The sequence below is a fragment of the Eretmochelys imbricata genome, chromosome 11 (assembly GCF_965152235.1).
Source record: "Eretmochelys imbricata isolate rEreImb1 chromosome 11, rEreImb1.hap1, whole genome shotgun sequence".
Classification (NCBI taxonomy): Eukaryota; Metazoa; Chordata; order Testudines; family Cheloniidae; genus Eretmochelys; species Eretmochelys imbricata.
Genome location: NC_135582.1, coordinates 52,715,343 through 52,728,909, shown reverse-complemented (window position 1 = coordinate 52,728,909; position 13,567 = coordinate 52,715,343). Strand labels below are relative to the sequence as shown.

Sequence of the window (13,567 nt, the reverse complement as noted above, 5' to 3'; positions counted from 1 at the left end):
CAGAACGTAAACTGTCTTATAAAAAAGCATGTTTCTCACCCTTATTTACTTGTGAAGATTATATCTGAACACTAATCAAATCTAAATCAACGCAGTAATGTCTTCCTGAGCCTGCTGGGACACCGTCCTGGTGTGTCTGAGGCTGCCCACAGCTTTAAAAAGCAGCAAAACGAAATTAACAAGACTCAAGTCAGTTTCACTACTGCTATGCAATCCTGTAAGGCAGTGGTTCTCAACCTACTTACCATTTTGGGCCACAGAGGAGGCCCACAATGTGTTATATGGTCCGCATCCAATACTACCTGTCTGACCCTGAGGATGTCACATGGGCCGCAACTGTGTGCTGACCGGGCCACAAGCTGCCCACGGGCCACGGGTTTAGAACCACTGCTGTAGGGAGTGGTGAAACTGTTAAGAACTATAACAGTTTCATGATGTTGCTATTTGAGAAACCCATCAGCAGCAGCGAAGACACACACTGAAGTTACTAATGGAGGCAGACAACCCAGAACACAGACACTGGAGAAGTTGTAGATCCTCCCTCCTGTCACAGCAGCGAAGAGGGTGACGAGCACTTTGTATTTATCAGATGCATACCAGCCAAAGGCTGATATGACAGATATATCCTCCAAGAAAGGTCCAGGAACAACGCCTATTAGAAGTCTCACCACCCCTCTGCTTTCCAAGAGTTGAATTTTTAGGGTGATGGGCTTCTCACTGGAGCATTCTCCCTAGGCCTCATAGGTATCTATTAATCAGGCTACTGGATACCTGCAGCAAATATGTTTTTCAAATGCAGTCAGCATGTTCCTTATGAATCAAGTTCTGCTGTTCTCCAATTGTCAGACATACCCTTGTGGGAGTATGACGTTCTAAGGGCAACAGACCAATTGCAGTTCACTGCACACGGACATGGCTGGCCACACACGCACACACACCAGCACAATACTTAGCAGCTTCCTGCAGCAGCACAGAGGTGGAAGAGTCTGGGAGCAGGACAGTAGGCTTGCAATTACACTGAAGCACTGGCAAAAACTATGAACAACTTGTCCCCCACTCCCTCGCAACGGTGCTTTATACCTTGGAACCTGGGAAACCATCCCCACATCTCTTATGAAGATCCCCTTGTAAGCAGACCTTTTAAAAAAATTTGCCTTAAAGGATGAAACTGGTCATGCAAACTTTTTATTCATCGGACAAGTTTACTGGCTTGAGTTGGAAGTTCTTTGGAAATATAACTTAAAAATTATCTTCAGTTCAATTAGAGTCTGTGACGTGGCCTGTTTTATGGATTTAAAGAATATTAAGAAGCTGAGATGAAGGGGCATTGCTGAGACTGTCAGGTCTAGCAGATCTCAGAAGTAACTACTGTTCATAATGACATTTCTTAAGTATATTTCATGTACTCAATGTGATTTTACACTAAACTACACTATTTACAATATAGACCTGAAGACTCAGGAAAGGCATTCTGGCCTAGCAGCCACTGCACTACATACATTTAATAGATGAACTACATGTATTGTTTGATCCTACAGTCACTGAAAGACCAAACCGCTTACTGAAGTCAGATGCACTAGAGTGACAGGAATAGATCCATTTTATAATGCAGTTACTATATATTGTTAACACAGACTGTACTAAAATCATGACTAAGACAGTTACCTAGCAGACCAGAAAACTCAAGGGGTGATTTAAAAAAAAACAAAAACAAAAAACACCCTATATATTCTTTTACAGAAAGAATACAGCAAAACAAATAAATGCAAAGGCAAGAGATTTATGAATACAACACTCATATAAAAGAATTGGTATTCAAGTGTTAACGTCTGTACATTACTTTTCATTTACTATGTTTTAGATATCCTTTGAGGATCATTCTTCACACACAATGCTTGCTACTTCAGCGTCAGTATGATATTCATAGTGTACACTTGCATAACAATATGCATTATTTCGTAACTGGATATAGTCTTAGAAGGTTACAATCATAAAAAAAAGATTGCAAACATTTCTGTTTATGCCTGGCAAGTGCTCTATCATAATACTCAAGGATAGTCAATTATTTGAAGGGGGTTTTTTTGTTTGGGAGGGGGAGGGGAGTTTGTTTTTCTTTCTTCTCTTAGCCATTTTCTCATGATCACTGCAAACCCAGCCTTATTGAGCCAGAAGTACATGTTATGTTATGGCTTCTTCCCTTTTAATCGGCAGCAGTCTGTAGATAGCAGGTAGAAAAATTCAGTGCTATGTGCCACAAAATAAGAATTCCTTCCTGGGAATCCTAATTGTAAAAAGCAGGGATTCTAGCAATAATTACAATTAAGTATACATTTCCATCAACAGAGTTAGATGATTTTCCTGCCACACACAGACACAGAGAAAACTGAATACAAAGTCTCTCCCCCAGCTCCTTTAAGTCAACAACAGTAAATAACCTAAGTAAAGTCAGACCACATTTATTACTCATGTTTGCTATTCCTGTGTCTTTTTCACCCCATGATTTTCTTGTGTTTTACATGTAGTCATACAAACAGCAAAAAATACCCCAAAGTTACATTTGTAAAACGGAGCTGAATCAAACACCTATGAGTCACCAAGTTCAAGGGTATGGCCAAAACAATCTTCCTTTAATCCAATCCATTGTGTCTCAGTCTCACAGCATAAGAACGCCCCATATTTGGAAACCTGTGCAATACTAAGACAATGGGATAGATTAAAGACAGCGTTTTAATATTAACTCAGAACTTCCTTGTTCTGAAGGTTGTGTGTCAGACCTTAACATTAAGTCAATGATGGTTTTAGTTTTTTTCTTTTTTCCTTTGTTGATACTCATGATAAAAACCCACAATAAGCCTAGTTTTTGAAGAATTCCTAGCACCCACACTTTTCTCTGGCTTCTACTGACTGCTCAGCACTTTTGACAGTTGGGGTATTTATGTGCACCTGACATGGTAACGAATGGGAGGTCTGAAGAGGAGTTCTGTGTAAGCTTGAAAGCTTCTCTCTCTGACCAACAGAAGTTGGTCCAATGAAAGATATTGCACCTTATCCACCTGGTCTCCCTATTATTACATATTAGCAGAAAGGAGTGAATCCTGCCTCTGCCACAGATCTTCAGCATTCTGTTTAGCTTGCAGTGTCAACATGCAACCACATCATTCATTGTAGCAGCTCCTTCAGAGCCATGCACTAACAAGACAACTTAATGTTCAGTAAGGGACAAATCCTCTCCCCAACATTCAACCCAAGAAACTCAGCTGGACGCTGGGAAATTCTCCACGGGAAGAATTCCCTTCCCAGGCTTCAGCGCCTCTCTGCAGCTGCTACTCCAGACAGAAGGCTAGAGTAGAGTCTGCAAGCCGTGCATGCCTCTATTCTATGAGAGGGAAGAGAAGGAAGGATCACTGAGGATTCACCCCGCCCCAAATCCTGACTGTGCAGCAATGTACACAGATCTCCCAGAGCCGGCAGGGATTGCACATGCCCAGCAAGGACTCTTCAAATTCTGCCTCCATCGCCTGTGCACTGAGACTGCACTTGGCCTGCAGTCATAGAGTAACAGGACAGGATTTGCATCGGTATGTTGGATGACCTCATAACACTGAGCTACGAATTTTCAACGTAGTGCACAAGCAGGAATTGCACTGCTAAATGGGTGTGTTAGTCACATGGCCAAATCGCCACAAGTTCCATCAAAAATGTATCATCAATATGTATTAAAAATCCCTATGAGACGTAATTACTGGGAATGTGCAATTGCCTCTTAGAAGTAAATAGTAATTTTAACTGAGCTTGGTGTTTTTTCAAAAACACCAAGAGGGTCTAGTTTACATTATGGATGACACACCTATAAAAACTTATTTTTAAATTGTCATTTTAAGTTACAGAAATGAAAACAAGTGTAAAACCAGTAAGCTTCTTTTGCACGCCTGTAATATGAAGATAACCCTTCCTTTCGGGAAGTACACCTCATGACAAATCTCAGATCAGACTGAAATGTTGCAATCACTTAACTGACAAGTGGTGATGCAGCATTCATTATATCAACACTTATCTGGCACTGCTGTAGTTTATGTTTATTCTTCTGTAGTATCCTACTTCAGCACTAAAACACCAATTCCCAACAAAGACAACCCTACTGCATTACAACATATACAGTTACTAGCTTCAAGAAAGAAGGCTAGAATGAAAGAGTACGTGTGTATGTATGTTCAAAGCAAGGTATGTAAGCAACTCTGCCATTCTTCAGGCATCCAAGGACAAGCCCTCAGGTCAGAGCCTACTCTGCACTGGGGCTATCCTCCACCCCTGCAAATGACATTAACACATACTTTTTACAGCCCAGGTAATCACCCTAGATTACCTGTACTGTGCCCAAGGAAATGTAAAGGTTTTACAACTAATCTCGAACCCAATCCAGATAATAACTAGGTCTTGTGGGCCCTTGTCTTCAGAATTCCCTCTGCCTTACACCAGCTACACAGCGAGGCCTAGAGCAGGGGGAAGGCAGTTGAGCTGTATCAATCAAGTCAGGTAACAAGGTCACCTGAAACAAGCAGTTTCAAATATATACAGAGGAGACTTGTTTACTCTCTAAAAGCGGAAAGACGTACAGAAAGGCAGGACTAGTCTGGAGAGAGGCCCAGTGTTTAGAAGCCTTTGTATAATAACAATGTGCTGTTTAAAGGGTTGATCTGTTCATTTCTATTTGTTCAAGTCATGTATTTCAGAGAGACTTAGAACTCAGAAGATGTGCATTTTAAACCACTAGTGCAAACACATACAAACACAGGAAAGGGTTCCTATTTCATCCCGTAACTCCGTGGCAGTGCTGACTTGCACAGACACACACTCTTCTCATTATATAATAGGAAGTGAAACAAGTGTCCATAAGAAAACTGCATCCTACCATCTAAAAAGGGGGATGGTAACAGGGAAAGCTCATTCCAGACTGAGTTATTTTTACCTCGTGGAGCGTGAGATGTTTGCCATCCTTTCTTTTTGAGTCAAATCTGCCATATATTGCACTGTATTTCCTAATCTCCTCCTCTTTGCGAGGGTCCTCATCACTCATCTCAAAGATGTGACCAATCATCTTTGCCAGCTTCTTGTTCGTTTTCAGTAACTCCTTTACTTCATTGAAGTCACTTTTGGGCAGGGAGGGAACCATGCGTTCCACGCATTCGGCAACTGACAGAGCAGCCGCAGCATCTAGGGTCTCAGTGTTTTCCTTTGGTGAAGCTGGAGAGCCAAGATCAGCAGGGGAAAGGCTGTGTTCGCTCTCTGTAGTGTGGTGACCTTGCCAGAGTCTTGGTTCACTGCTGCTCTGCAGCGGTAAGTTTCCTACCACATCAGATTTGCCTGCACCCACGCTTTGCACGCACGTGGTGGCAGCGCATTTTGGAATCTTCAAGTGAGGCTCCCTGGTATTACTATTCCTTTCATAACTAGGGCAGGATATTCCCAGCCAAGCAGGGGACCCTTCTGGTAATTTATAGATTGGAATGCTACTGACTGGTAAGGAAGTGAGAGGCTGATTAAAAAGACCAGGGTTTGTGACCCAGTCCCTCAAAGCCTTTTGCAGTCTTCGGACATGAAGAGGCTTGCTAGCCATGCCTACAAGAGCCATTATCTCCAAGAATTCCTCTTCACCTGCTTCACATAGCTGCTGCACATCATCACCTCCCTGCTGAATGAAGGCATCAAAGTAGAATAAGAGATTTGCTTTTTGTAATATTCGATAGAGTTGCAACTCTCCAAGGGTTCTGGGTAAAGCGGACGCCATCACAGATGATAGAACCTGCAAAGAGTAAGAATGTTAATTACAAAATAGTCTTTAAACTATAAAATCTTACTCATATTCCTAAACCTAGGATGTTAGACAGACAAGGTGGGTGAGGTAATAGCTTTTATTGGACCAACTTCTGTTGGTGAGAGAGAAGCTTTCAAGCTTACATAGAGTTCTTCTTCAGGTCTGGGCAAAGAAGAGCTCTGTGTAAGCTCGAAAGCTTGCCTCTCTCACCAACAGAAGTTGGTGCAACAAGATAATATCTCACCCACCTCGTGTCTCTAATATCCTAGGACCAACACAGCTATAACACTGCACAGACTTCGGACTATTAACTCAGAGGGGAGGGTATTTTTTCTCGTTATAAGATCTTTTACAGCTACAAAGAAAGGTGTTGCATTTTTCCCTTTGACCAATAGGCATGCTATTGGATAAGGCATAAAGATTAGGGACGAAAGTCCATGGTTGAAACATTTCTGAATAAAGCTCAATGGATCCCATGCTGAAATTTCAATGAAGCTGTGAAGGAAAAAAGGTAACTCAAGGATAGACTTAGCTTATTTTCAGTTTCCCCCTTCAGATTTGTTCCTAAGAATACACCACCATATTTCTTTTGCTGCTGCTTAGTGGAGCTCTTTGCGACTATTTCAATTCAAAATATAACCAACTACCTCAATGGTAACATAATACTTGCAGACACAATAAAGGAAACAGCCCCCCCATCTCTGACTTCTCTTACCCCTGGACTCATCCTGTCCCCAAATGTCAGGATTAGAGCTGGAAAAATAACCTTTCAGGCATCCTGTAAAACCTAACAAATCTGTGCTCTGGTGGACTGTGATGGGAAGGTGCTGAAGTATCAAGAGTTCCTCAGACTTCTTGAGAAGACCCTCCCATTTTCAGAGGGGGACCTAGTACCTGATTCTTATCTCAATTTTGGCAATATCACACAAAGGGACGGAGAGAGAGAGACTGACTGATACTCTCTCTCGGTTCGCAAAGTACTGAAGAATTCAGAGGTTTTACAGCTTAAATCCGCATCTTGAACTCTGCCTGGTATCTAATAGGCAGCCCATGCATATTATACTGATTGATGTTCATGCCCTTGACATGAAGCCCCACTCAGTAAGAGGGCTACTGCATTCTGAATAGTCCCAATATGCAGCCCCACCTAGAGCACAGTGCTGCAGTCCACGCTCCATGGAAGAAGTGGTCTACTTTCATATCTGCAGACGAGTATTTGTATTCATTTCAATAAAGGGAAAAGGGCATCAAAGCCCCTTGTTACCCATAAATCCTGTGAATGTTACTGCTGATAACCAGCAATTTTCTATTTTTTTAAAATTATAAATATCAACTCAAAGGTTAGTTTTACAGATTCAGTGGGGTAGCTTCCAGTATTATTGTTTTACGCTAAATCATTGGTCATGAAAGGCTGGATTGCATAATTTATAGTCTGCTACAGAAGTACTGGGACTACAACATGAAACAGGACAGCTAATATTCTTCCTGATCGCCTCTCACTCAACACCGTAAAATGGACAGATTAGAAGCCTACAGGGAAAGTTTGAGAAAATGTGATGCATTCTACAAATTACTGGTCAGTGCTATAACTTCCAAAAACACTTTAATACCAGAATGGATAACTGTGTGTGCAGGCACATTGCTAGTAAAAAATTAAGCAGAAATTATTTTTACATTTATATGACCTTTTGCCATCATTAACAGCCCTTAAACATCCCAAGAAAATTGCAGGAACTAATAATGTTAGAGCTGAACTTTTGGTAACAAAGGTTTAGTTTTTAGATGCCTATTAAAAAAGCTTTGATTTGATTAAATACTACCGATGAAACTGAAAATTAAGAGAGCTATATAAACTTCACAAACTAGATATGGTAGTGACAGGATGTATGCGAACGTTCAGGTAAGAAAAGGACTTGCACAAGTAGTATTAAATTTTGTCCACTGGTGTGTCTGAATCACAATTGACAGCATTAACTGTTTTGAGAAGCCACCTTAAGTGTCACAACTGGTTAGACCAGAACCTAACAAAGTATAACCTATGAAATGCAATAATGAAATTGTATAGATTTATAAACATTAAATATTGCTGCAAAATAGTTTAACTTACTGCAGATATCAATACAGATCATCATCATCCTCACAAGTTATCATGTGACATATTTCATTAAAAGCTACATAATTCAACAATTTATGAACTCTCATTAACAGAATGACAATACACTAAATGGACTTCATTCAAATTTTGGGAAAGCAGCAGTGGAATTACATCCAGCCCGTAAGCCCTAGGCAAGGTATGGAGCTGCCTTTCCAGTCTATAGGCTGGAAGAATGGCCACAGCCCAGCAGCCCTTACCCAGAGGTTCTAACCAACACATCTCTTCATGACAGATAAAACTGGATTCATATATACTATGAAGGCATCTGTAATGAGTCCACAGTACTATCTGTGCTGGATTTGCATTTAGAACAAGACTAAAATCCCTCTGTCTTGCATTTTAAAAACTGAATTTAGTCTTCAGATTTAGCATTGCAACTCTTCAGAGGAAGAGTGAATTTTCTATATAATTTTTTACGTAAGGTAATTACTAACATTTGCAGAGGAGACATTTACAAATAAATGCTCCTTTTTGAGACATTGCCCTCTTTCCCCCCTCACATTTAACTGGGTTCTTCTAGTTCAACTCACACACACTAATATCATCTCAGACATAGGCCACCTGTGGACTTTTAAAATTAAACAGAAACTGTCATTCCCCTTGCTCAAGTATAACCTTATGCGGTTAAATACTGCCGTTTTCTGATGCTGCCTGCCTCCCTGACTTACCAGCTCCATTCAGCCCACACACACTAAAGCCCAGGAGTAGGCAGGCTGGTCAGGAGGAGCATGGGGGAAAGAGATGGTGCTTGAGCAGGAAGGAAGCTTACAGGAAGGAGGACTGTGAGGAATGCTGTGCAGGGAACTGGAGTCTCTATCGGAGCCCATATTAGATCTAAGCTCACAGCTTGGACTCCCAGATGCATTGTTGCCTGGTATGCTGAAGGAGTCAGGCAGCACTGTCAAGGCGTCAGTGCATCCATCCAGGGCTCCTCATGGCAGTGCTGCTTGCCATGCCAGGGAACTTGAGGCAGCATGTCAAGACGAGACATATATCGTCAGTACTTCAGCACTGCTGCCACAGCTTCCTGGTACAGCAAGCAGCAGTGCTGAGGAGACCAGAGAAGCAACTATATAAAGAAATGCAATAGTGAGACCTCTATGCACACCTATCCAGGACCCTAATTTATGCTCCCCCGAGGGGAAAGAGTTGGCGATTTTACCAAAGGAGGCATGGGGCCTATATATGTGCCCTCCCTCATACCCTTCTTGGGAGATCTCAGCCTCCCAATCTCTAGTCCCGGTATGATGGCTGGCTTGGGTCTGGTAGATTCATACTCTCCTCTGGCAACACACAGGAATGTGTCCAGAAAAAGCTGACACTGCAGGAGGCAGCCAATAGCTCTGTCTGTCAGACACTTCCAACTGCAAGTCTCTGCCCTCTGTTATGCTATGAGAATGAGACGTGAACTCCCCGCACACTAGCATTACAGCTGGGGAACGTGAAGATCTCTCCATAGAAAGTCTGTGGGGAGCATGGTTTCCTCCTCCCGCATCCTTGCTAACCCTTCCGTGCCAGCTTCAAGCCACATTCTTTCTGTCGACTCACTTTCGGGGAAGAGGCAGGGAAGAGCATAAGGGGAGCAGGTACGTGTGCATAATTAAAGAGCAACCCAGACTGGGCATGGAGGACCATGGGACTCTACAGAGGGCATATGGGGAAGAAATGTGTAGAAAGCCAGAACAGAGAGCAGGGTGGGGACACAATGAGAAGAATCCAAATTAACATTCATGTGAATAGGTACAAATAACACTGATGCAGACTTTTTTAAACATACAAAACACCCAACCTAGGAAATTCCCCAAAACAAGAACACTTTAAAATACATTTAAGGTTGCATATATCAACAATACAGCCACTAGTTAAATCTTCACCCATCCTTTGCAACCCAGAGCCTTGCATTCTTCTTCTGACATCTCCTCACTCCCATTCCCCACCCATCATGTGTGTTCTCCCTCTGAACACCACGTCATCTTAACTCTGACCACAAATATTAAATACTGAAAAAACAAAACACAGCATTATTACAGACTTTCAACAATAACTTCCCAGAATGCTAAAGCTTTATTACAAGCAATTCCCTCCATTAACACACAAATGTATCAGACGTCTACGCTACACATAATCACTTACTTCAATGCCACATCAACATCCTGAACAATCAGAAAGCAACCATTTCTAGCAATTCCAGCTGGTAGGAGTAAAGGATGCACGTTTTGTGTGGACGTACAGGGAGGAGGCATACTAGCTGTACGCGATGGATGTGGGGAGGTAAGGCAGAGAAGAACTCAGGGTTGTGGGCTGCAAGTGATTTCCCAGCTTTTTTATGGTTGTGTTGTTGCAGCTGAGCAATTTTAACAGTGTTTTTAGTGGAAGTTTTTGTTTAGGGGAGATAGTATTTCAATTAAGCTGTCACTAATTAAAATAGGAGTTGGCATAAGAAAAAAAAAACTGAAACATGTAGCTTTTTTTTTTTAAACCACCTTTAAGGTTAAATTTATTATAGCCAAAGCATGTTAGCACTACAGTACTTCTGCATCACTGCAACGTAAGACAAGCAATTTTGTTTTTGTTACCAGCTTGTATTTTTGAAGAATTTTGAACTGACACCAAATTCATTCCGTCCTGAAATGGAACAAAAGGCTTAAACTTAAGAGTGCGTTTAGAAGGAAACTAGTAAGGTTAGCAGGTCCAAATTTGGAAAATCTTTTCAAGCGTTTGAGCAGAATGTGCTAATTTACTGATTTCCCCACCACTGCTATGCCACATTCTCAGCTCACACGCATTGAAAATTAGGTGCTATGACTTGGATGTCAGTGCCAATCTTCAATGAACCACTGTGTGCATATGTTGGGAGGTTCAATAAGAGTTAATGATTACAATGAATCTTCACTGCATCTTTTAGATTTCAAATATAATCTAAACTGCTTAAGTCTCTCTAAAAGGAGACAAAAATAAGGTACCAGTGCTCTGATTCCGCAAGCTGCTCTGCACAGGTGGACACCTCTTCCTACATGGAGCTCCACTGACATCAATAAAGCTTCACATGGGCACAGGGGTCTGCTGTGCAGAGCATGTCACAGGATGTATTCGTGTCAGGTTCCTACGTCACAATCCTTCTTACTGTGGTAGCTGGGCTCCAGGCTCAAGTTATTACAACAGTACCCATAAGTAAGTCCTGCATATAAAAAAGTGATTATTCCATAATATATTCTGATCACTGTTGGTGTTTTGAAAAGTCTCTAAAGACTAACTACATTCAGATCTGAGAGTTAGCTGCTGTGCATATTCGTTATATTTTTGTAGTCTTTCTAAAAGACTTTTAACTATGGAAACAAGTTGCAGTAACCAAACTTAAAAAGTGATAAGAGGTAGACAAGATTATTGTACCAAAATAAAAAAAATTCTAAGGTGATTCTCAAGTGTAGTCTATTAAATATAAATTTCATAGTCATATACAACAAGATGTGTATCTACATGATAAATATTTTGAAACTGTAAGACAACTGGGTACTGGAAAAAATGACACCACTGAACCTAAATATTTATTTACCAACTACAAAATATTCACTACAGATGCTCCATTTTTAGTTAACCTTGCTATGCCAAGGTAATCTATCAAGTTTTGTTTATGGCTGCCAAGATATTAGTTACAACCAAATTCACAGATCAGATGTCCACTCTTTCACACAACTAAGGTGCAACTTGGATCATAACAGAATTGGCTTGAAAGGAAAAACAAAACCAGATACCAGAAAAATATTTTTCAATTTTACATTTAAATTTGTATTTAAAAAAAATCTCTTTACAATCCCTGAATTTGGGAGAAACAAGACACCTAGAATCAGAAAACTAACAGTTTCACCTAGGTTTTGGGAGACCCCCTACAAAGGCACATGACCTTTGTAAATCCATTTATTAAGGTGGTTTTGATTTTCTATTAATGATGTGGGTACACAAGCATGCACTATTACTGCACATGTGGGTGTATGTACTGGATATGAAGTAAAACAGATACCCAAGCACAAAAGAATTGCACTTATTTTTTCCTAATCTGTGTTTCTACAGATCAGATTATTTTGAAGACACAATGCCTAGAGAGATTTTTAGTGTTTCTTTTAGCAATGAGATACAACAAACCCAAACGAGACAAAACTAACGAAGCAATAAATTAACATTTACAACACTTTTTATGAAGTAAAATCATTAACAATTTGTGCAATTGCAAAATCCTTCTACTACCCGGAGCTCTGGGGCACCGAGCCCACAACCTCACACCCAATGCCGTAACTGGTACAGTTGGGATTGCACTCCCTCCCCCAACTCCGAAGGAAGAGACAATGCAAGGATGTTTCTGTACTTTCCGCCTACTCCCTTATCCCTTTTGCACTGGATTTCTCTGGGAATCACCCACACACACACACATGAATCCGCCCTCTCCTTCCGGCAATCTGCAGCAGCAGGAATAAACTCCTCAGCAGCAGCAACGAAAACACCCCACAGGGCAGAGAAGCAGCATTTTTTCTTTTTTACAGTCCATTTTATCCTTCTCTTCCCCCTCCCACCCCATCCTTCTCGCCCTTCATGTATCGACAACTACAGTACACAGCCCCTCGTCCGCAGCAGCATCCGAGCACCTAAGCAAGGCTGAACAATAACTTTTCACTTCCCTTGCAATAGCTCACACAGACCCTTTGCTGTAGCAGATATTTATAAACACATACACGCAAGCGTCTATTTTCACACACTTTCCAGAAGATAAAGCGCACTTTGCGAGAGGAGCCACACTCCCGCGCTGCACGCTACACACGCTTTACAAAAAACGCAGGTACACATCGCGGCGATACACGACCCGCAACAGGGTAACGCAGGGGGGGTTAACACGCACGCTCTGCAACAGGCTGTCGGCACGCGCCCCCCCGGCCAGACTTTGCAGCGGATCCCGAGTTTTGCAGCAGGCAGCGCGCACGCTGGCGGGGCACTAGCCGTCTCCATGCACACTCGCCGCGCAGGAGGGGACATACATACTTCGCAGGAGGATGCTGCTGCTACTGCCGCCGCCGGCGGCCTGGGGGTTTCTTCCGTCCTGCCCCGCCGCTGCAGACTCAGCCCCGAAGTTACTGCCAAGGACCCCCCCTGCCTGCGCGCTGCCGGCCCAGACTCCTCCTCTCCCATGGGTGGGGCGGGTGGGCGAGCCGGGCCCCTCCACCTCTTCCCTGGCCGGGGCTCGGCCGGCGGGCGCGCGCGCGCGGGGAGGGCGGGACGGAGGGAGCCGCCTCCCGCCCCCGCCGCCCCCTCCCGCGCGGTCACATGGGGAGATTCCGCTCTTGCTCCATGCGCCGCGCTCCGGCGTCCTCCCACGCGCGGCTGCGTGACGCAGATCCTGGCGTGGGCCGCGGAGGGGTGGGGGCGGCTGCGGGCTCGGCTCGGCGGGCCGGGCCCGGCCCGGGGTGGGGGAAGCGGAGCCGCTTCAGGCGGGGAGTTCCGTCCTGCGCTGCTGCCCCGACTCCCGCAGGCAGACCTCTGCTGTCGGTGACAGGAACCCGCCCCGCGCCCGGGTGCAGCCCCTCAGGGCGCCCCGCCGAGGCGCACGGCCCTGG

General features: G+C 43.2%; 1 protein-coding gene across 2 annotated transcripts in view; it reads right to left on the bottom strand.

Annotated features, from left to right (window-relative positions):
• NAB1 (NGFI-A binding protein 1) overlaps nt 1-13,149 on the bottom strand; it is a 31,863-nt gene extending 18,714 nt beyond the window's left edge. Inside the window, exons 1-2 of one of the 2 annotated variants that reach the window (XM_077830237.1) lie at nt 12,996-13,149; nt 4,967-5,800 (exon numbers count right to left, since the gene is read on the bottom strand). In XM_077830237.1, the coding sequence (XP_077686363.1) occupies nt 4,967-5,800; nt 12,996-13,142 (981 nt within the window). In that variant the 5' untranslated portion in view covers nt 13,143-13,149. The remainder of the gene's footprint in view (nt 1-4,966; nt 5,801-12,995) is intronic. The other variant, XM_077830236.1, reaches the window with a different exon arrangement.
• Nucleotides 13,150-13,567: the final 418 nt, after the last annotated feature.